This window comes from Cibotium barometz, chromosome 58, assembly GCF_041138505.1.
Source record: "Cibotium barometz isolate CiBa-2024 chromosome 58, ASM4113850v1, whole genome shotgun sequence".
Classification (NCBI taxonomy): Eukaryota; Viridiplantae; Streptophyta; class Polypodiopsida; order Cyatheales; family Cibotiaceae; genus Cibotium; species Cibotium barometz.
In genome coordinates this window covers 2889106-2913761 of record NC_141103.1, presented here as the reverse complement: position 1 = coordinate 2913761, position 24656 = coordinate 2889106, and the positions used below count along the sequence as shown (strand labels likewise).

General features: G+C 46.5%; 1 protein-coding gene across 10 annotated transcripts in view; it reads left to right on the top strand.

The window, feature by feature from the left end:
* The window catches only part of LOC147605798 (uncharacterized), a 283773-nt gene that overhangs the window by 151435 nt on the left and 107682 nt on the right, over nt 1-24656 (top strand). For all 10 annotated transcript variants that reach the window (XM_086792669.1, XM_086792672.1, XM_086792671.1 and 7 more), the window contains 2 exons: nt 8891-8979; nt 9070-9202. In XM_086792669.1, the coding sequence (XP_086648795.1) occupies nt 8891-8979; nt 9070-9202 (222 nt within the window). The remainder of the gene's footprint in view (nt 1-8890; nt 8980-9069; nt 9203-24656) is intronic.

Below are 24656 nucleotides of genomic sequence, written 5' to 3'. Positions count from 1 at the left end.
AGCCGCGGTGGCTGGTGGTGCCTCCGTTCGTGTGTGTGTTTCCAAGTTTGGGAGGTGAAGGGCTATAGAGGCAGTGGTTCTTTTTTCTTTTTTTCACCTCACATTCTTCTGGTGCCCCCACTGAGGATAACTCTGGTGTTGTTCTTTGCCTACAAGGGCGTGTGTCCCACTGAGGAGAGCTCAGGGATTGTTACAGGTTTTCAGGATGTGGTCTTATCCTGAATTTCATGGCAGGAAGGGTGAAGATGTGGTTGACTTTTTGGAGCAAATGGAGTTGGCATGCATTAGCAATCATGTGACAGATGAAGAGCAGGTTCTGAAGCTGATAAAGATTTTCTTGAAGGGAGATGCCCGAAGCTGGCTTAAGGATTTTAAGGCACAGGATGCTGGTGTTTTGACCTTAGACAGGTTGAAAGAAGGCCTTTTGGAGCGTTTTCAGCAAGTGGAGGATTCTAGTGTGCTTTGGCAGGAGTTGAGCGTCTTGAAGCAGGTCCATGGGCAATCACTGGATGATTTTGTGCAGGTATTTACATGTTTGTGGAGTAAGTGGTGTATGACATTGAAGCAGGAAGTTCCTCCTATGTTTTTGAAAAAGAGCTTGTTTATTGATGGTTTGTTACCTCATTTAGAGCTTGAGTTGAAGAATCCCAAGTCATTTGATGATGCAGTTAGGGTTGGGTTGCTAGGGAAAAGGTAGGCAAGGTTTTGAAGCAGATGGAGATGGGTATTTATCCGTATGAAGGAGTTGTGTCTGCAAGGGATAAGCATGTAAATTTGGTTGAGGTGGATAAGAGTTCTATGCAAAGTTTGATTAGACAGGAGCCTCAAAGGCCTATAGAGGTGCAAAGGGGGATGTTTTATATGCCTTCTGATTTTTTTCCAAAGTTTGAAAAGCATGTGAAGGTGGATGAAAAGCAGGTGAAGGAGACAAGTGAAGATGAGAAGTTGCCAGTGGATTCTTCTTTGAACGGGGGTGTCATGGCTGTGCAGGACAGTAATTTGGAAGGCTCTATTGGAGATCATTTGGATCTGGATGACATGCATGCACATGGAAGTAAAGAGGATGATGCCTTGGGATTGGCTGATGATAAGAAGGAAAAGGAGCTGGATACAGAATGTTTTGAGGATGATTGATTGTTAGATTCTACAAGGGAGGAGGATGGGGTAGAGACTTGTGGTGAAGTGAAGATGGTTTGCAATGCGGATGTGGAGAGCATGGAGGAAGATCCTATTATTATGGATTTTCTTGGACAGCTTGATGGTGATATGGTACCTGCGATGGATGATGTGGATGTTATTCCATTTGATGCATTATGTGCTGGGGAGTCTTTGGACGATGATACCAGGGGGGTTGGCAACACTCAAGAAGGTATGCATGTGGATTTGGCTGATGAAGAGCGTTGTGATGTCAGTATTGTGCTTGAGGACGATATATGGGCAATTGCTAGCCTTGATGAGCAAGAGCCAGCGATAGAGATGGATGCAGATATGGTTGAGAGTGTAACTAAGGCTTCTTTGCGTGTTGCTGAGATGCTAAAGGCAAAGTCCATGGATGACAAGGGTTCTGAACCAGTTGAGCTGTATGGTTGTGAAGAGATGCCTCTTTTACAAGAGCTGGAAGTGCTTGTGGACACTGATGGAGAGGATGTGGATTTTGGTGTGCAGAAAGGTCAAAATGCTGGAACCTGGCCTTCACAGGTGTTGATGAATGGGATGCTAGATGCTGTAATGCCACAGGTTTTGAAGACAGGGAGGTTTGTTATGGGTGAAGTGGATGTGAATGATTTTGTGGCTATGGTTGATGTTTGGTATGTGGTGATACAGCCATGGTGTTTCACAGATATTGAGGATTGGGATGGTCAGTTGGAGCTGTTTCCTTTTGATCCTGGTGGATAGCTATTGGACTTTGTGTTTTGCTGCTGAGCATGAATGCTCTAGCAGATAGGGGGGTTGGCAAAGTATGTCAGGCGCTTTTCTGAGAGGTATTTTGGGCTTGTGTACATACGTGTGCACGGTGTGAATAAAGGCTTTGCTATGGAGGGCGTTGCCAGGTGTACAGGGTGGACGGTTTTTATTTTGGACTTGTGCAGGCCTGTCCGGAATGTGGTTGGCTGGAGATGGTTTCAGCTGCTCGGTCGCTGGAAGTGTGTGCGCGTCCCAAGTACAGTGGGCACTGGAAGCTGCATTTGAAGAGTATGTGGAGCATGGGCGCAGTTAAAAGATTATGGGGCCAATGTTGCCTTTAAATTGGTGAAATGGAAGAGAGAGAGCGGCTACATGTGGATAGGGATGGCACAAAATCATTGGTGTGAAATGAAGGAATGTTGAGGCGGCCATCTTGTAGGCCTTAAAAGAAAAAAAAGATGATATTAACGTGGCCCGCCACATGGTTGTTTATGTAGCCGCCAGCGAAGGGCCTCTAGAAGTTGGCCGGCACGTGAAGCGAGAGACAGCGTGAGCGGGTGTTGCTTCTGAAGAAGAAAAGGTGTGCCGTCGCCTTGTTTTTTTCGAGGGCTCTTGGGCGCAGCTGCAGGCATTGAAGAGGAAGGAGCAGCTGGTGCAGTGTGTGGGAGATACGCTGGGGTGCGGTCGCATACGACTGAGGGCCCGGGTCAGTCTGCAGAGAGAGACGCCTTTGGGTGTGTGGCCATCGCGTAGAGGCTGGGGGCCCCCCTTGTGAAGTGCAGACACAGACGCGTAAGCAGAGAAGTGGGTTTGTGGTGAAGCTAAGGGTCGACGGACTGGTGGTTGGCGTGGCTACCAGCGTAAGAGAAGAGGAGCCAGAGGGCTGCAACCAGAAACGTGAGCGGGTGCTGACTGCAGAGAGAAGCTGCTGTTGGACTGAAGAAGTGGTCGGGTAATTTGGGAGATGGCCACCTTTTGGGATGCGAAAGATGGCACCGGGGAGCAGTGAAGAGTGCAGGGGAGTGGCCACCTTGTGGAAAAGGAGGATGCTGCTCGAGTGATCGTGCGTGGGCTGGTGTGGGCCGCTAGGTGAAGCCGGAAGTGGAAGCACAGGTAGGTGCTGGAGACAGGGCTGTGGACAAGGGATGTGCAGAGCCTGGTGGGGCCGGAAGCACTGCAGATAAGCTGCAAGAGGAAGTGAGGAAGTGGCTGGCAGAGGATCAGCACAGAGACAGAGAGAGAGAGAGATGTTTGGTGTAGCTGCTGGCGACACATACAGAAGTGATGGACTGCAGAGAGTTGAGGGTTAGCTGGTGGGGCGCCTTCTGAAGAGATAAGTGGCCGGGTTCATTCTGGTGTGATTGGCACAGCAGGCAGGCGAGAGGTTCGCGGTGATTGAGGATGTGGTGTATCCTCAAGCAGTGACAAGTCAAAGTGTTGAGGTCGTGTGGTTGAAAGGGCTTGGTCGTCAGACGCAAGGTCGCAATTCCTGAGGTGGTGTGGCCGTGGTGGAATTCCCTTGGCAGTAAATCCAGGCCCGAGTGTTTGTGAGTTGTGTGAGCAAGGCTTCTGTGTCGGGAGAAGCTTGTATAATGTTTTGACTGGGAATATAATTGCTGGGTGTTTGCTTGGTCTATGGTGCCCCTGTTTTGTGCTGTCTTTCTGGCGTGGGTGGTGTGGTGAATTGTGGAAAGTGTTCCAGCCGCGGTGGCTGGTGGTGCCTCCGTTCGTGTGTGTGTTTCCAAGTTTGGGAGGTGAAGGGCTATAGAGGCAGTGGTTCTTTTTTCTTTTTTTCACCTCACATTCTTCTGGTGCCCCCACTGAGGATAACTCTGGTGTTGTTCTTTGCCTACAAGGGCGTGTGTCCCACTGAGGAGAGCTCAGGGATTGTTACAGGTTTTCAGGATGTGGTCTTATCCTGAATTTCATGGCAGGAAGGGTGAAGATGTGGTTGACTTTTTGGAGCAAATGGAGTTGGCATGCATTAGCAATCATGTGACAGATGAAGAGCAGGTTCTGAAGCTGATAAAGATTTTCTTGAAGGGAGATGCCCGAAGCTGGCTTAAGGATTTTAAGGCACAGGATGCTGGTGTTTTGACCTTAGACAGGTTGAAAGGCGGCCTTTTGGAGCGTTTTCAGCAAGTGGAGGATTCTAGTGTGCTTTGGCAGGAGTTGAGCGTCTTGAAGCAGGTCCATGGGCAATCACTGGATGATTTTGTGCAGGTATTTACATGTTTGTGGAGTAAGTGGTGTATGACATTGAAGCAGGAAGTTCCTCCTATGTTTTTGAAAAAGAGCTTGTTTATTGATGGTTTGTTACCTCATTTAGAGCTTGAGTTGAAGAATCCCAAGTCATTTGATGATGCAGTTAGGGTTGGGTTGCTAGGGAAAAGGAAGGCAAGGTTTTGAAGCAGATGAAGATGGGTATTTATCCGTATGAAGGAGTTGTGTCTGCAAGGGATAAGCATGTAAATTTGGTTGAGGTGGATAAGAGTTCTATGCAAAGTTTGATTAGACAGGAGCCTCAAAGGCCTATAGAGGTGCAAAGGGGGATGTTTTATATGCCTTCTGATTTTTTTCCAAAGTTTGAAAAGCATGTGAAGGTGGATGAAAAGCAGGTGAAGGAGACAAGTGAAGATGAGAAGTTGCCAGTGGATTCTTCTTTGAACGGGGATGTCATGGCTGTGCAGGACAGTAATTTGGAAGGCTCTATTTTAGATCATTTGGATCTGGATGACATGCATGCACATGGAAGTAAAGAGGATGATGCCTTGGGATTGGCTGATGATAAGAAGGAAAAGGAGCTGGATACAGAATGTTTTGAGGATGATTGTTTGTTAGATTCTACAAGGGAGGAGGATGGGGTAGAGACTTGTGGTGAAGTGAAGATGGTTTGCAATGCGGATGTGGAGAGCATGGAGGAAGATCCTATTATTATGGATTTTCTTGGACAGCTTGATGGTGATATGGTACCTGCGAGATGGATGATGTGGATGTTATTCCATTTGATGCATTATGTGCTGGGGAGTCTTTGGACGATGATACCAGGGGGGTTGGCAACACTCAAGAAGGTATGCATGTGGATTTGGCTGATGAAGAGCGTTGTGATGTCAGTATTGTGCTTGAGGACGATATATGGGCAATTGCTAGCCTTGATGAGCAAGAGCCAGAGATAGAGATGGATGCAGATATGGTTGAGAGTGTAACTAAGGCTTCTTTGCGTGTTGCTGAGATGCTAAAGGCAAAGTCCATGGATGACAAGGGTTCTGAACCAGTTGAGCTGTATGGTTGTGAAGAGATGCCTGTTTTACAAGAGCTGGAAGTGCTTGTGGACACTGATGGAGAGGATGTGGATTTTGGTGTGCAGAAAGGTCAAAATGCTGGAACCTGGCCTTCACAGGTGTTGATGAATGGGATGCTAGATGCTATAATGCCACAGGTTTTGAAGACAGGGAGGTTTGTTATGGGTGAAGTGGATGTAAATGATTTTGTGGCTATGGTTGATGTTTGGTATGTGGTGATACAGCCATGGTGTTTCACAGATATTGGGGATTGGGATGGTCAGTTGGAGCTGTTTCCTCTTGATCCTGGTGGATAGCTATTGGACTTTGCGTTTTGCTGCTGAGCATGAATGCTCTAGCAGATAGGGGGGTTGGCAAAGTATGTCAGGCGTTTTTCTGAGAGGTATTTTGGGCTTGTGTACATACGTGTGCATGGTGTGAATAAAGGCTTTGCTATGGAGGGCGTTGCCAGGTGTACAGGGTGGACGGTTTTTATTTTGGACTTGTGCAGGCTTGTCCGGAATGTGGTTGGCTGGAGATGGTTTCAGCTGCTCGGTCGCTGGAAGTGTGTGCGCGTCCCAAGTACAGTGGGCACTGGAAGCTGCATTTGAAGAGTATGTGGAGGATGGGAGCAGTTAAAAGATTATGGGGCCAATGTTGCCTTTAAATTGGTGAAATGGAAGAGAGAGAGCGGCTACATGTGGATAGGGATGGCACAAAATCATTGGTGTGAAATGAAGGAATGTTGAGGCGGCCATCTTGTAGGCCTTAAAAGAAAAAAAAGATGATATTAACGTGGCCCGCCACATGGCTGTTTATGTAGCCGCCAGCGAAGGGCCTCTAGAAGTTGGCCGGCACGTGAAGCGAGAGACAGCGTGAGCGGGTGATGCGTAGCTGAAGAAGAAAAGGTGTGCCGTCGCCTTGTTTTTTTCGGGGGCTCTTGGGCGCAGCCTGCAGGCATTGAAGAGGAAGGAGCAGCTGGTGCAGTGTGTGGGAGATACGCTGGGGTGCGGTCGCATACGACTGAGGGCCTGGGTCAGTCTGCAGAGAGAGACGCCTTTGGGTGTGTGGCCATCGCGTAGAGGCTGGGGGCCCCCCTTGTGAAGTGCAGCCACAGACGCGTAAGAAGAGAAGTGGGTTTGTGGTGAAGCTAAGGGTCGACGGACTGGTGGTTGGCGTGGCTGCCAGTGTAAGAGAAGAGGAGCCAGAGGGCTGCAACCAGAAACGTGAGCGGGTGCTGACTGCAGAGAGAAGCTGCTGCTGGACTGAAGAAGTGGTTGGGTAATTTGGGAGATGGCCACCTTTTGGGATGCGAAAGATGGCACCGGGGAGCAGTGAAGAGTGCAGAGGAGTGGCCACCTTGTGGAAAAGGAGGATGCTGCTCGAGTGATCGTGCGTGGGCTGGTGTGGGCCGCTAGGTAAAGCCGGAAGTGGAAGCACAGGTAGGTGCTGGAGACAGGGCTGTGGACAAGGGATGTGCAGAGGCTGGTGGGGCCGGAAGCACTGCAGATAAGCTGCAAGAGGAAGTGAGGAAGTGGCTGGCAGAGGATCAGCACAGAGACAGAGAGAGAGAGAGATGTTTGGTGTAGCTGCTGGCGACACATACAGAAGTGATGGGCTGCAGAGAGTTGAGGGTTAGCTGGTGGGGCGCCTTCTGAAGAGATAAGTGGCCGGGTTCATTTTGGTGTGATTGGTACAGCAGGCAGGCAAGAGGTTCGCGGTGATTGAGGATGTGGTGTATCCTCGGGCAGTGACAGGTCAAACTGTTGAGGTCGTGTGGTTGAAAGGGCTTGGTCGTCAGACGCAAGGTCGCAATTCCTGAGGTGGTGTGGCCGTGGTGGAATTCCCTTGGCAGTAAATCCAGGCCCGAGTGTTTGTGAGTTGTGTGAGTAAGGCTTCTGTGTCGGGAGAAGCTTGTATAATGTTTTGACTGGGAATATAATTGCTGGGTGTTTGCTTGGTCTATGGTGCCCCTGTTTTGTGCTGTCTTTCTGGCGTGGGTGGTGTGGTGAATTGTGGAAAGTGTTCCAGCCGCGGTGGCTGGTGGTGCCTCCGTTCGTGTGTGTGTTTCCAAGTTTGGGAGGTGAAGGGCTATAGAGACAGTGGTTCTTTTTTCTTTTTTTCACCTCACACCTGGCGGCCCCCATGGTAGGGTGCCGGCCGCTGAGCTGAGCGCCACGCAACCGCTTAGCTGGCTAGGTGGAGCGGGGGGCAATGACCCCAGATGAGGCCTGTTCGACCAGGTGGAGGTTGGCGCCCGTTTACCCTACCTCCCAATTTTGGGCTCGTCTCCTTTTCAGATTTTTTTTTTTTGGGCTCATCTCACCCTCACGCCGTTTTTGCTTGATGTTGCCTTCCTGCTATCCATGAGCTATTGCCAAACTACTTGAAGCTGCCCGCCTGCTTGCAGCCGTCCGACTACTCTCTTCTGCCCGCCTGCTCCAAGGCCTCTCACCACTACAGCTTCACCTCTACCAGCATCAACAACACAAACAAATGTGATCCTCCACAGCAGCACACAAATATAAACACCATCAGCCTATTGATTGTATTTGGGAGGAATTAGGGTTTGCAACATTTTAGGTCTTTCCTAAATTTTCTTGAAATTTTTCTAGTTAGATGCTACAGCTATCATAATATTTGAGGGTTTTTGAAATTTTTTTACTATTAACCCCTAATTAAGGGCCCTACAAATACCTGATTTGGGGGTTTTCAAAATTGAAGCCAAAATTGTCTAATTAAGGGTATCTCCATACTCTCGCATTTGGGGCTTTCTGAGAAATTAAGGCATTAACACTCAATTGAAGCCTCCACCGACACATTGAGAGTCCCTCGGGTGCTCTGCCCTAGCCCTTGAGCCTAAAATGACGAGCCAAGTGTCCACTACTTGGCATCGCCACCGGAAGAGGATCTACACCGGCAAACATGATGCATAGGAAGTCCCTGCAACTTCCACATTTTTATGTTTTAGCTGTGTGTGTTTGAGTCAATAAGGGTCCTCTGCTCGGGTTGTCCCCCAAAATGTGTATTTTTGTATGTTCCAAACTCTGAGATTTGATAAATCCTAGCCACGAGTAAGGGGGGGTGACAAAGAGTAGTTTCTATACTCTGCCTAGGTTTACTCGGGATTCTGTTACCACAGCACGGGAGGTGTTGAGTGGTGAATCAGCCGAGAGGGGACTAGAAAACAGAGTAGGTAATGAAACTTTTTTACGGAAGGGTCTCACCACTCCTCCACTCCGAAGGGGGGTTTGTTGGGAAATCGGAGTTAAGTGTGGGAATAGTCTGTTAACCTAGGAATCTTCCCTTGAGGTAAGCAGTGATGTCACACCTCATTTAATAAGGTCAAAGAAGAGGTTGCACTTTCAGCCAATAAAAGGGGCACCAATGTACTCACAAATCAATTAATCAAGTAATCAAGCAGTGTACTTTGTGCCCAAGCTACCGCGTCTTATCTTGTAATCTCTCTCTTCCTTCTCTCTCTAGCCATGGCTCTCTTGCGCACACACCCGCCATATTCAAATGCATCAAAGCTTTACAATCCCTTGATTATGGGATAACTTACACACACCTCCGCTTCACATGTGAATGAGCCAATGACAACCAAGATAACCAACCCAAAACCACGGGCAATATACACTTCTACAATATTCGAACATAGAGTTATCTTTGTTTGCTTATGTATGTTATACTTCTTGTTTCAGGTTGTAGTTGGAGAGGAGACGGATTCAACTGTTACAATATGGGATATTGAAACTGGAGGAAAAACGTTTTCCTTCTCTGATATGAGCAAGTAATCATATCGTGATAAAAATTCTCATCACCTCTGTACAAACTTGACCCCATGATAGTTTTATTTCTCAGTGATTTAATTGAATTACAGAAGAACAAAGATGTCGGCAATGTCTTTTGACTTCTCTGGAAGAAGGTTGCTCATTGGAGGACAAGATGGGCGTTTGAGCATGTGGAACTTCAACAATGGGCAATGTCTGAAAGAGTTCAAAGGTTTTGGACAGGTTTATTTCTTTTTGTGCATGTCAGCTAAGTAAAACCAAACTTTTGAACTAAAGTAAAGTAAAATTTGACGGTTCTGGTCCTAAATCTGTTTTGCAAGTAGAACAAAACTGCTAGTTAATAGAAGTCCTTTTCCAAAAATGAATGCTAGTTAAGTGAGAAACAATAGTTTCAACGTGTTATAAAGGTTGCAGAAGGGAAAACAGTAAGGAAAGGGATAGGTCTCTTGGAAGCTTGACATTCAGCCATCTTTGTTCGGGATCTTTAAAAATTAAATAAATTGTCGATTCTAGTGTTCTACATGGGAGAAGTCAAGTGTGCTTCATCTATGCAAGCAAGTCCGGCAGGGTTGTGGAGGTCCCCAAGGGCATATCACGCCCCCTCTCTATCTAGTGAGAAGGTCACCCCTCTTCCATAAATGGGCTCCCTCCCCCCCGCCCTTTCCACTGTGCACATGAAGTGGTCATCTCTGCTGGTTCATCGATTCTACAAATACAATCAGGTGGTGTTTGCATTAGGACTGCTGTGAGGTTGCAAGTGGTGTGCAGGTTTATCCACTTATCTACCTACAAAGTTTATGGCAAGACGAATGGCAGCTTACTTACAAAGGGTTCATCTTCTGCTTCAGGTGTGAGGTCTCTTACACTTGACTGCAGTAATGTCATGCTCCAAACATTACTATACATTGAGAACTGAGAGACTAGAGCAACGAATTGGTTCCTACTGAGTTCAAGTTGGCTTTCCACCTGCATCATTGTGCCAGCTGGTCATCCAACATCCTCACTGGCAGGGAGACCTTCTCACAAGAGAAGCTGAATACCCTCAGTCACGACATACAATCTGAAACATCCAACACCCTGATTGTTCATGCATTTCTGGAAGCTAGGTCAAAGATTGAATATTCACAGCCCTCCCCACAGACATCTCGACCCATTTCAAGTCAAAAAGAGCATGCGAATTGGGGAGGAAGGTTGCCAGAGTGTAAGGGAGAGGTCGGGAAGCTAACATGGGGAAGGGGGGGTGCCTATTGGGGAGCTTCAGCTCTTAGATTTCTGCTTCAGGTTTCTGCCTTGCATGGACAGGCGCTTCAATTATAAATCACGGGGCTTGGAAGAAAAACAACAAAATTGGTGAGGAAAAATGTAGATTTGATGTCAACTGACAACATGAACAACAAGGATGCATCTGGCTAGTAAAAAGAAAAATAGAAACAGTAAGATCACGTGTCCTTTTTTTGCCAATAATTAGATTCTTCTGTCAATAGAGTGAAAATTTCCTTTGGTCAAGGCCGAACACAATCCTGCAAAGAGGAAATTTCAAAATAATAAGGCAGAAGACTCCATCCATGGCTGGTTGCTTTGAGAGTGGGAAGGAGTGGATATAGTGACATTGGTGGCTGGTAGCACTGTTGGGAGTTGTCATTGGCTCTGGTCAAGAAAGGTTCTGAGCTAAAATTGTGAAAAAAGGATGCCTTGCACTTTTGAATAGTGCAAGAGTTGGAGGGGAGAGATACGTAGCTACACTGGGGACCGCTAGCACTGTTGGGGGTCTGGGCTCCAAATGTGAAGAAAGAATACCTTGCTATAAGGGAAGCATGCTCCAACAGATCTTAAAACACCACTTAATTCAACTACACAATGCTGTTTTATGCAAGATGGATTGAATGCAAGCATGATCACGTGTATGGGTACCGTAAGTTTGTGCGCAAGACAGCCAAAAAGAATTACAAAGCTATGTAGATACCTGGTGGATATTATGCTCATCTGTACTAGATATTTCCAAGATAAACAACCAAGTACAAAAATTTAAAAAATGCGTGATGACGAGTGCTGATGCCGAAAATATTCTTCGTGATCTCAAATAGTCCACAATTTTCCTTAAGCCAAGTATCAAAACTTGCACTCCCGAACAAAAGACAGAATCCTCAACCACAACAAGCTCCCGGGGTGTGCATGCGCTACTGATTCCGCTGCTTCTTCTTTGCCCCCGCCTGTTGCTGCCTCCGCCCCCTCCTCTGTTTTCGCCCTGCCACGCCCTTGCTTCCCCCGCCTCTTCCCCTTTTTGCTTCTCCTGCCTCTGCCCCTTTTGCTCCAGCCATTACTCCTCCTGCCTCTACCCGTCCCCCCCCCCCTCCCCCATCTGCTCCCTCCCGCCTTTGCCCCTTCTGCTCCAGCTGCCCCCCACTTCTACTCCCGCCAGTGCTCCTCCCGCCTCTGCAAACCCCCCCCCCCCCCGCCATCTGCTCCCGCCCTTGCTGACCCCCGCCTCCTTCTCTGCCCTCCGCGTGTGCATTCAATTGTCCCCTACCTCCTTCCCCGCCTCCTCACTTGCCTGCTTCTGCCCCCCACCACTTCCTCTTCCTTGCTCTCACCCGCCTCTTCCTCCCCCCGCCGCCTCTTTCCTTCAATCACCTACTATTGGTACCAAAGGTGGTGTCTGTATCTTAGTTTCAGCGCGACAGTGCAGTGAATCCGTCTTATGCAGGGTACTACACGCATTGATATTCTCTACCTCTATGCTCTTAACCATAGAGGTGAGAGAAATGTCTTTTGGATTCTCTCACTACGTTGATGCCTCTTGCTGATCATTGGATTATTGGTGCGGATTTTAACATGGTTGAGATGCCAATGGATAAAAGAGGTGGACATGAGGGCTTGGTGCATTGTAAGGTTCCCCCCTTCCAAAATAGGGGAAACACTTAAGATAGTCTACTAAGTCTTAACTTGGCGAAAATTTCCTACTCGTCGACACCTTGACCATGTAAAGATTCAAGGGTACAATTTGTAGGTAAGACCTAGTCCTATCTCGCGGAGCGTGGTCTTTTAAAAATCAAATCACCCATAGAGTAATTGATCATAATTTGGGTAACTACTAATCTTTTTTCCTAGAGACAATTACTAATCTTGATTCCTAGAGACAACGCTTTTTTCCTCATCCATGCATGGCACAGCCGCTCACCTTGTCTTCTAGAATAGAGTTGCCCAAGAATCTATTTATCTAGCATAGGGCTTTCACTTAATCTGTTGTTGGAAAGCTACCCGACTAATCGGGTCTACCCGTCCATAGGATGGTGCCGTTGGGACATTCCATCCTCCCACTTTCCATCCTACTCTCACGGGTCAATTTGTTTTCTAATTAATCCTATCACACTGTTTGACATAAATAAACATGATCCTTAATTAAGGCCTTTTCACAAGGTTCGTTAAAACATCCTCTTTCCACAATATAATAATGCAAAAGATAAGATTTATAGAAAAAAAGTTTATACAAGAATCAATTCCATACAAGCCAAACCGGCTCTCTTATTCTTTTTCTTTATACTCCTGATGATTTAGAATTCCGCCTTCTGGCCTCTACATATTGGGCAAAACCCTACGGGACCATACACCTCGTCGTCGGCCGCTAGCGAGGACTCATTCCGGCCTGTTGCCCCCTCAGGCTCCATCGCTCGATCCTCCCGCCCCTCAGAGAGGGATGTCTATGCACTAGGGTGGGCTTATTCACCACACTAGCCTAGGCCCTCAGAACTAGACAGCATCACAATCACTCACCTCAATCGGGGAACCTCATTCTCCCAATGGTATGAGGGATTCGATGGATCAATCGTGGGCTTTGCTAACGACGCCTCCCGACTACACAAGCACGGAAACGGAGTTAACGTCGAAGCCAAGAGAAAAATTACCTGTACTCTCTCTTAAAGATAGCAATTTCAATACAAACCATTGATCACAAAATATAACATCACTTCAAATAGTAACTTCATAGAATTTCTAACATTTTTTAATGGAAAAATTCACATCTTCTTTTTTGATTTATTGATATTAATATTAAAGAATAATTTAAAACTTCTTTTAAATGATAACCAAGCTGACCTGGCCACCGTTCCCTTGTGGAGCTTGCAACGGGAGGGCAGGAGCCGCATTAGAAGCATTTTCTCTAATCTCATTGTTGCGTACTTCTCCCGAGGTGACATTTTGGCATTTCTGGGATGGTGTTATCTTGATCACCACCTCGTAGTGCTCGATACTGCGATCGCAGTGCTTCAATTGGATCTCGATTCCGAGATCGTTTGCTCACTCTATGAGCAAAAAACCGTAGCGTGTGAACCTCCTCTAAGCTCCAAAACCTCTTGCTAAAGTCTACACAAATGGGGGTTGGGGGATTGTGAGATGTCCTAAAGGCAAAAACGTTTTACTTGCAGAGGTTGAGGGTTGTAAGTCTCTTTACATGAGAGGGAGAGGAGAAGAGTTAAGGACACCCTGGGCTTATAAGGCTTATAAGAGAGTTGGCTGATTAGGGGGTGCTGAGAGGAAGGCTGTAAGGGTCGGCTGAAGGTACAGCAAGTACAAAGCAAGTACAGTATGCACGCGCATAATGGAGGTACGGACTATCGGTACGGCCTCGTGTAGCGTGCAGCCGGGGGGTGTGCTCTACGCAACGAGCTGCTGGATATGGAGTACTCGGGGGTTTATATAGATGCATGGTATGGTTGCGGTGCTGAGCAAAGTACGGGTGAAAGGGATGGTGTGCCATCAAAGTGTACTGGTCATTGGTTTGCATGAGCCTGGGGAAAGGTACGGTGGTGGTGCACAGGCAAAGGTGTGGTACGCATGTACCCTTTTGGTCAGAGGCAGCATGGATGTCCACATGACGGTACGTATGAACCATACAATGGGTGGTCGGCCTTTGGTCCTTACGCGGCCATTGTACGGGCGTCCTGGTGAGTGTGTACGGTTCTTTTTGGGACGGGGTCCCCAAATTTGGGACATCGGCCTCAATTTGCGTGCCGGAGTGATCGGGGGGGAGGGGGGTTAACGCAAATGCCTGGGATGTTCTCCTGGTCGTTGGGGTGCAGACTGTCCGTCAATCGGATGCCCATTCGTACATTCATTAAGGTTTAAAGGTCATCGTTTTTTAAACTAAAAATAACTAAAATTCACGTATAAGCTTGATCCTGTGTCCGTTTTAGATGTTGTAAAACCCTATATTAGGGTAAATTCGCACGCAGATTCCAAATTTGGACTCAAAATTAGAAGATTCTAAGTAGAAATGGCTCGTTTAATAAAATCACTGATTCTTACATCATAAAAACTCATAAATTCATCTATTACAAGGATATATTTTTTTATTAATGAAGATGGGCGTGTTACATCCTTCCTCTCTTAAAGAAATCGAGATGTCCTGATCTCGTCATGAATTGGGGATAATCCTTGAAGAGTGTAGCTTCATCTTCCCAAGTTGCATCCTCTTCAGGGTAGTCTTTTCACTGTACTAGATGTTCTACAAGAGTTCTATTACGGAGTTGCCTTTCTCTAGAATGTATGATCTTAGTGGACTTTAATTCAAGGACTCCTTGAGTAGGGATTACAACTTGGTCATCATCAAGAATATGATCGAGACTGGGTACATAAGGCTTTAACAAACTTACATGAAATACATTGTGGACTTTGATATGGACTAGGAGCTGGAGTTTATAGGCACTTTTACCTAGACACTTGATAACTGTACAGGGACCACAATACCTAGGACTGAGGTTCTTGTATTTCCCAAGTGTGAAAGAGAACTACGTTTGGGTCGCACTCGTAGAAGAATTTTGTCTCCTTCCTTGAAGATCCTTTGAGACCTCTCGGTGTTAGCATAATACTTTTGCCGATCTTGAGCAGCTTTAATATCCCTTTGGATTGCCTTAGTCTGTTCCTCCATCTCTTCGAGTATTTTCCTAGATGCCTCAACTCTTATGGTCGGATCAGAGAAATTTAGAGGAGATAAGCATTCTTGCCCATAGAGTGCTTTGAATGGTGACATGCCTATGCTCTAATGATAAGATGTATTGTAGGCAAATTTTACCATAGGAAGGTATTGAATCCATCTTCTTGGTTCCCGTCCACAATATGCTATGAGAATGTCTTCAATTACCTGATTGACTTTGTCAGTCTGGCCATCGGTCTCTGGATGATAAGCTATGCTAAAGCAAAGTTGAGTGCCCAAGGCTTGAAATAAGGACTGCCAGAACTTTGAAGTGAAGTCAGAATCCCGGTCACTTACTATTCTCTTTGGGAAACCATGAAGTTTGAAGACTTCCTTGATGAATAATCGAGCAACATCAGAAGCTTTGAAGGTCTTCTTTGCTGGTATAAGATGAGCTCCTTTGGTAAGCAAGTCTACTACTACCAAAATGGAGTCATATCCTCATTGTACAGTGGGGAGACTTGTGACAAAATCCATACTACTTCATTTGGGGAATATCCAAGTGTTGAAGTTTCCCAAGTATCTTGACTCTTTTAGCTTTGATCCTTTGGCATGAGAGACATTGCTTCAAGTACCGAAGGACATCATTTTTCAGACGTGCCCAATAAAAGCTCCTTCTTACGGCATTTAATGTTTTCGCATAGCCTTGGTGCCCTGCAGCGGGACTATCATGAGCTTCATGGAGGATTAGTTTCTTTAAAGCAGGATCCTTAGGGATACATAGCCTGTGATTGAAGTAGAGGTTTCCTTCATGAGTGGAGTATCCCTTGATTAGATTCTTCTCCTTCTCTGAATTTCTCCCTTCTTCTACTAACTTCACCATCCTTTGATAATCGGGATCATGAGATGAGACCTCTTTCACCTTGACCAGTATGGGATCATTTGGCATCGAAATTGGACTTAAGAAAGATTTGCAGCTAAGTGTATCTGCTACCACATTATCTTTCCCAGGGCGGAATTCGATGTCGAAGTCATATTCTTGTAGGATTTCAATCCATCTCCTTTGCCGCATGTGGATGTTAGGTTGGGTGAAGATCCACTTCAAACTTTTGTAGTCAGTTACAAGCTGGAATTTTCTCCCCAAGAGATAATGTCTCCATAGTTTGAGGCAATGAACAACTGCTAAGAGCTCCAAATCATGGGTTTCAAAATTTGCTTCATATTGCTTCAGCTTTCAGGAAGTATAAGCGACTGGTCTTCCTTCTTGGCCTAAGACACCACCAAGTGCTAGACTACTGGCATCAGTAACCACTTCAAACTCCTTGGTGAAATCAGGAAGTTTCAGGACTAGGACATAAGTAATAATGGCCTTGAGCTGATCAAAACTGTTTTGATGGATTGGCAGCTACACTATTTTGTAATCCTTCTTGAGAAGATCCGTAAAGGTTGCAGCTACCAGGGCATTATCTTTGATAAAAATCCTGTACCATTCTGTGATCCCTAAAAACCCACAAACTTCACGAACTGATTTAGGGGGTGGCCACTCTAGTATATCTTTGACCTTGGCGGGGATCTAGTGAGATACCATCTTCGAAGACGATGAATCCAAGATACTCAATTTGATGAGTAAAGAAGATACATTTGCTCTTCTTAGAATAGAGTTTATGTCTGCGCAGCAATTGTAGAACCCTACGCACATACTCCTCATGCTCTTCCATTGACTTGGAGTAGACTAAGATGCCATCAAAAAAGACAAGCACAAATTCATCCAAGTAAGGATAGAATATATCTTGCATTAGGCAGTTGAAGGTTGCAGGAGAATTGGTTAACCCGAATGACATTATAGTTAACGGGTATTGAAGGCTGTTTTGGGTATATCTGCTTCCTTGACTCTGATCTGATAGTAACCAGACCTCAAATCTATTTTTGAGAAAACTTTGGCCCCATAAGGTCTGTCAAGACGCTCGTCGATGCGAGGGATAGGATACTTATTCTTGAGAGTGACTTGATTTAGCCCTCGATAATCTATGCAGAGGTGAAGAGTGCCGTCCTCCTTCTTTTGGAAAAGAACAGGTGCTTCCCAAGGAGAGCTACTCGCGCGTATAAATCCTTGCTCAATGAGTTGGGAAAGTTGCTTCTTAAGTTCAATGGCTTCAGGGAGGGACATTTTACAGTTCGTTTTTGAGATGGGTTGAGCTCCAGGGTTCACCTTGATTTCATGATCGACTTCTCTCAAGGAGCGGTAGCCCTGTAAGCTTGTCAGGAAAGATATCAGAGAATTCTTGGAGCCAAGACAGGAGGACGGGGGCCGAGTTTTGAGCTGACCAGATCAGTCCGACAGGGGTGTCCTCCGCCCCGTTTCTATTTCTCTTCTTTGTTGAGGCTATGAGCATATATTTGACGGTAGAGGAGGTTGGTTTGAGAGGACTCCAGCTCCCAGTCCGGGGGGAGGACCTGCTCGATGCTGAGTTTGCTGACGACACGGGCTTATTTTTGCATGGCCAGGAGGCCAATCTTCTTCGGGCAGAGCAGTCGCTCTAGGTTTTTAGTGCAGCTTCGGGAGCATTGATCAATTGGCGCAAGACAGTGGCCTTTTGGATCAGTAGCACTCCCACTCCGGCATGGAGCCCAGACCCCGGTTTTAGATGGATTCCTCCTCGCACAGCAGTGCGATATTTGGGATGCCAGATTGGACTAGATTTGTCACTTGAGCAGCAGATTGCCCCGCTTCTTCTGAGCATTCGGAAGAAGCTTTTGTATTGGAGTACAGCTCGGCTATCCTTGGCTGGGAGGGTGGTGATGGCAAATCAGGTGCTTTTAGCGACCATGTGGTACATTACGTCTTGCTGGATCTTCTCAAGCTCTTGCATCAGCCAGGTACAACAGCCAGGTACAGAGGCTGATCAGGAACTTTCTTTGGTTCGGGCGGGACGGTCAGCCAGCTCGGGCAAAGGTTGCTTGGGCAGTTATTACACTTCTGCTGGCCCAGGGAGGCTTGGGCATTATAGATCCAGTCGATCAGAGTAGAGCCTTACTGGGGAAGCTTATTGTTCGGGGGCTGCTTCCACGCGCTGAGCCTTGGAAAGAGCTTCTTTTGCAGCGGCTGCAGGCTCGGGCTCCCCCAGCAGGGGGCACTTGGGCACCAGAGATTCGATGGATCTTCATAGAGATGAGGAGGACAGGCCTTAGTAGAGGATGGGAGGACAGATTTGCTTTGAGCATCCTGAGAGCTTGGGAGCTGCTGAGACCGGGGCTCTCTCACAGACCTCCTTCTTGTGTTGAGGAGCGGGCCAGACAGCCGCTCATCTGGAGCCCAGCGGTTTGCACAGAGCAAGGTCATATGCTGGGTTCTCGGCCTCGTCTAGCCTGGGGACCTTTGGCGGCAGGCCCAGGACATAGCTTTGGAGACAGGCAGGCCTTTTGCAGTCTCCCAGAGGAGATCCAGGTGGAGAGGCTGAGTCATTTCAGAGGGGGGTTGATTATGAGGGATGACATTCAGGAGGAACTCACAGAGGAGTGGTTCACGCCTCTCGAGCTAGTGGCCCCACGGTGGATGGGAGCCTTTACACAGTTGGAGATCCTGATTGCTTAAAAAAAAAACAGTCCTTAAATGGCAAGTCCTAGGAGCTAAGATCGCCTCTAATACCAATTGTAATGTTCCTCCCTTCCAAAATAGGGGAAACACTTAAGATAGTCTACTAAGTCTTAACTTGGAGAAAATTTCCTACTCATCGACACCTAGACCATGCAAAGATTCAAGGATACCATTTGTAGGTAAGACCTAGTCATATCTTGCAGGGGGAGCATGGTCCTCCGCCCCTTAGACGGATATCTACGCGCTAGGGTGGGCTTATTTACCACACTATCCTAGGCCCTCAGAACTATACCGCATCACAATCACTCACCTCAATTGGCGAACCTCATTCTCCCAATGGTATGAGGGATACCATGGGTCGATCCCGGGCTTTGCTAATGACGCCGCCCGGCTATACAAGCACGGAAACGGAGTTAGCGTCGAAGCGAGGAGAAAAATTACTTGTACTCTTTCTCTTAAAGATAGTAATTTCAATACAAACCATTAATTACAAAATATAACATCACTTCAAATAGTAACTTCATAGAATTTCTAATATTTTTCAATGGAAAATTTCACATCTTTTTTCTTGATTTATTGATATTAATATTAAATAATAATTTAAAATTTCTTTTAAAAGTAACCAAGCTAACCTGGCCACTGTTTCCTTGTGGAGCTTGCAACAACAGAAGGGATGGAGCCGCATTCTCTAATCTCATTGTTGCGTGCTTCTCCCGAGGTGACATTTTGGCGTTTCTGGGATGGTGCCATCTTGATCACCGCCTCGTAGTGCTTGATGCTGCGATCGGAGTGCTTTAGTTGGGTCTCGATTCCGAGATCGTTTGCTCACTCTATGAGTAAAAAAGCACAATGCGTGAACCTCCTCTAAGCTCCAAAACCTCTTGCTAAAGTCTACGCAAATGGGGGGGATTGTGAGATGTCCTAAAGGAAAAAACGTTTTTCTTGCAGAGGTCGACAGCTGTAAGTCTCTTCACACGGCCGGGGGGGGGGGGAGGAGGAGAAGAGTGAAGGACGCCCTATCGTCACAAGGGTAGGGTGATTGAGAATGGGCTTAGAGTTGGCTAATTAGGGGGTGCTGAGAGAAAGGCTGCAAGGGACGGCTGAGATACAGCAAGTACAGTATGTACGGGCATAATGGCGGTACGGACTCGTGTAGCGTGCAGCTTGGGGGTGTGCTCTATGCAATGAGCTACTGGGCATGGAGTACCCGAGGGTTTATATAGATGCAGGGTACGTTTGCGGTGCTGAGCAAAGTACGGGTGAAAGGGACGGTGTGCCATTAAAGTGTACCGATCACTGGTTTGCATGAGCCTGGGAAAAGGTACGGTGGTGGTGCACAGGCAAAGGTGTGGTACGCATGTATCCTTTTGGTCAGAGACAGCATGGATCTCCACATGGCAGTACGAGTGGACCATACAATGGGTGGTCGGTCTTTGGTCCTTACGCGGCCATTGTACGGGCGCCCTGGTGAGTGTGTACGATCCTTTTTTGGGACAGGTTCTCCAAATTTGGGGTGCTGGCCTCAATTTGCGTGCCGGAGTACTCGAGGGGGTAATTTTTTTTTCCCCAGCAAAAATGTCCGGGACGTTCCCCTGGTCGTTGGGGTGCAGACCGTTCGTCAAATCAAAGCTCGGTCGTGCATTTATTAAGGTTTAAAGGCGTTTTTTTTTAGTGAAGATGTATTTTTATTAATAATAAGAAAAGAGTACATATAAACTATGGGATAGTCTTCTCAAACAATCAAGAGAAGAACTACCCATAGAAACTGCTCAATCCAAAATCCTCTTAGTGAGTAGTTTCATTGCATCTGACTCCGGTCTGTTTATACTCACCAGACTGGCAATGTTAGCTTTCACTAAATAAATAACTTTCTTAGGATCTAAACTAAAAATAACTAAAGTTCGCATATAAGCTAGATCTGGTGTCCGTTTTGGATGCTGTAAAACCCTATATTAGGGTAATATCGTGCGCAGATTCCAAATTTGGACTCGGAATTTGAAGATTCTAAGTAGAAATGGCTCGTTTAATAAAATCACTGATTTTTACACCATAAAAACTCATAAATTCATCTATTACAGGGATATTTTTTTAAATTAATGAAGATGGGCATGTTACATGCATCCTCTTGAAAGAGCGTCTTGGGAGAGGTTTGTACTCTCCATTCATGGCAGAGATTGTTGGCATAACGATGACATTTCGAGGAGACCATTGACACTTCTTTATTCATTGTCTAATAGGAGAAGGGATATAGGATGTATTTATGCACGCATAGACTGGTATTAGGTGGATGATTGGGTGCTCGACAGAGGGCGGCATACTTTTGTTGCTGCAGGCACCTCTAAATTGGATCATTGCCCAGTGGTTTTACGCATTAGAGATCCCATTCGCCATGGATCAGCACCCCATGTACGCATCCCTGATCATTTGTTTTCAGATGCACAGATATCACGTCGTATGCTTGATATTTGGAGATCTCATGATTTCTCATAGGCCTCGCAAAGCTTGGCCTCTGCTCTTTGTGATGTTAGTGACTTTTATCACACGTGCCCTTTCTACGAGGCAAGAGGCCTTGGATTTAGAAAGGACTATTAGACGTAGACTAGTTGCCTTACAGAGAAACATCCTCATGCTCAATGGGTTGTAGACTCTTTATGTACTGTTAGGGTAGAGCTTCATCACTCTCTTGAGAAGTGTCCGGAGTACCGCTACCATGCCCAGGAATCCTTTTGGACCTAGATGGGTGGCAGATGCAACAAACATTTCTTTGCTACTCATGGCCCATCTCATGCCAAAGATAGTGTGATTCACATGGCACTCTTCATTCAGATCCTCTTATAGTTAGACAGATTGCCACTAATTTCTATCGCTAGCTTCTTAGTGCTGAGCCGCACTCTAATTTGAGACACAGAGCATAGAGGAAGGTTTGGAATGCATTGCCACATTTGATCACTGAGGAGATGCGTGTCGTTCTAGATGTCCCTTTTTCTATGCAGGAGTTCCTTCATGCTCTTCATGCCTTACCTCATGGTAAGTGTCCAGGGGAGGATGGCCTCTTTCCTATTTTTTGCATTACTTTTTGGGATGAGAGTGGGGCTGAGATCACATCGGCTCTCCAGGAGATGTGGGACACAGGTTCTATGCCTTCTTCTCTCACTGAGGGGCTTATCTATCTTATCCCTAAGTGTGGAGATAAGACATTGATTGGCCAGTGGAGACCTATCACCTTACTTGGCACTGCATATAAGATTTTACTAAGGTAGTGAGCATTAGATTGCAACCAATTTTGCAGGATGCCATTCATGATACTCAAAATGGATTCTTACACGGAAGGAGCATCTTTGATAACATTTTCGCATTTTGAGAGACCGTGGAATGGGCCAAAGCGAGTAATCAGCACTTGGCCGTTCTGTTCTTGGATTTTGAGAAGGCCTATGATAGAGTGGATTGGGACTTCCTTGAGGGTACTCTTAGCCATATGGGTTTCTCTCAGAGATGGATGAAGAGAGTTTCATGCATGTATTGTGATGCCCCCAGTAGTGCTTGCTTGTGGTGATAGAGGAGCGCGATTTCGGATATCTCACTCAGTATGACAGGGCCCCATTATTATATATCATAGTTACAGAGGCCATAAGCATCTTCCTTCGCTCCATTGTTGGTATTAATGGATTGAGGTTGCCTCTTCGTAGTCAAGAGGAGTTGGTTGACTTTGAGTTAGCTGGTGACACAACCATGTTCTTGGAGGCCTCACACATATGCTTGTGTTCCTTCCGGCTAGCACTAGAAGAGTTTTGTTTGGCAATAGGGGCACTCGTTAATTGGCAGAAATTTGTTGATCTGGATGTTCAGTGTAGGGCGTTGCTCTACAAACTTTTGGTCAGAGGTTCCTATCACGCCCTGAGCCTTGGAAAATTTTTTCCTCGTCTTAGATTTCATGATGTACACCGTGTTGGGAGAGATTGGCTGCCCAACACACGTTCATAGAGGCTGATATCAGGGCACCATCTTCCCCTCCTATTGCAGCCATTGTCAGAGCATGGAGAAGCATGAGACCATTTTTGCGACTAAGGCTTCCGAGGTATTTGGATGAGGCTGACCGACAACCTATTATGTGGAATGAGCTCATTAGGGATGAGGCTGGTCGGCCAGTTGCTGCATCTCGTTTGTGCAGTGGTCAGGATGGCAGAGATGTGCATACACAGTTCTTGCCTGGAAGACCTTTAAGAGTCTTCCGGAGGATCGGAGCATCCATTCAACATCTTAGGGGCTCTCGCATACGTATTGATTAGATTGATGCAACTATTCCACATGAGTGGCTCTCTGGGACCTTTCATGGAGACTATCATCCGAGTTGGTTGGGAGTCTTTTCGAGGATAGGCATACCTCTGCAGGTCATTGCTCTCCCGGGCCAGGAGGCTACAGATTGCATGAGTTATTCTATCTTGCCTGGAGGGAGATTGAGGAGATGTAGCATGGAGGGGATCATCCCAGATACTAGGCTTAGTTCAGTGAGGATTGTTGGTCGTTCAGGGAAGCATTGCTTCATTGACCATTCTCCTTAGATAGTGACTCATGGCTTTTGGTGTTTGTGGCTATATGGTGCCAATCCTATCAAATATCTTTAGTGGGATCCAGGAGAGTGGGAGTGTATTGATGCCTTCAATCTATTGAATCTATTGAAAACCCCTTCGGGCTTCTTCTCACTCAACAGATGCCTAGGATCCCTACTCTCAAGCCTCATTGGGAGAGTTATGATATCTCTCCAGTGATACAGCGGTGATACAGCGCAGATTTTGGCATATGCTTTGGCATTCATACGGATGGAGCCATATCTCTCATTTCTTTTGGTTATTTTTACATGGTGGTCTCCCCACCAATCATTAGAGATCAATTTTCGGTGTAGCACCTACCTGCCCGAGATGTGCAGCAAATTCAGAGACTGTACAACATTGTTTATGGGGATGCAACACTCCACAACATATTTGGGGTTCTATAGCCCAACTTATGGGCAAATTGAGTGGCTACGCCATGCATGTGACTTGGGGGCTAGTTGCTTGGCTTTCCCAATCTTGTTCGTAGCTTTTCTGAGAGGGCAGTGGTCAAACTCTACAATTTTCATCCAGCATGGTTTATTGCATTTTTTCCTCACTCTGAGTATACACCCCCCAGATAGAGGATTGACACAAGTTGGGAGATTGTTGCCAGTTTTACAACATGGCAGATGTGGAATGCTAGATGCATGGAGGCTATTCCAGATTTTTGGGTCTCAGTGCATTAGTACTATATGGAGTGACATCATCCATACTCTCATGGCTACTTGGGCTCATATTCAGGGGTCCTCTCGTTCCGCGAAGGCAAAGCGCGTTATATTTATGCGGGAGTGGGACCATGGCATTTTCTTTTCCTCTAGTCCCACCACACAGGTCTCTCATGGCTCTTCAGTGGTTGAAATCACCTTACATATTGGGGTGATTCTATTCTATTCTGGCTTATAGCCATGATTGTTGTATGCCTTTTTCATACTTAATAGAAGTCTCTTTCTTGAAAAAAAATAAAAAATAAATACTTCCGCTCCCTTTTTAGTAAGCTGTTGAACGAAAATATGGTAGCTTGGTTGATATATTCCGCCCGGTCAGTTTCCAAGAAAGACCATGTGGATACCCAACACACCAACATGATTCTAGATGCAGAGTGGCTTACATGGCACCAACTTTAGGATAAAACCTTAGAGAATAAACCAAGAGGTGATAACAAATGTGCGGAGGCATGGCACTCAGGCGATGGCATGGCCTTCAGAATGGCAGAGGCATACAGGAGTCGGCACGTGGGCAGGGCACAATAGGGGCACACAAGCAATGCCATTGTTATAACTTATGGGTGGCGTGATGAATCCTCAGGTCATGAGGGTGGAGCATGGAGAAAATGATTTTCCAAGAGAGCAATGATATGTGGAGTATGTGGTCTGCAGAGCGGCACCTAGATGGATGAGAATGCTGGCGGCGATGGAGGATCAGGGTTGGTGCTGTATGTGACCCTTGTAGCCACCCTCACTACCTGTGGTCAGGTACCGAAGCCCGTGAACCCCCAAAATCTCGGGCACCCCCAAGATCGGCACCCCAAGTTCGTGAACCTCAAGGGCGCCCACAAGGCCCCTCACCAGTCACAAAAGGTGGGAA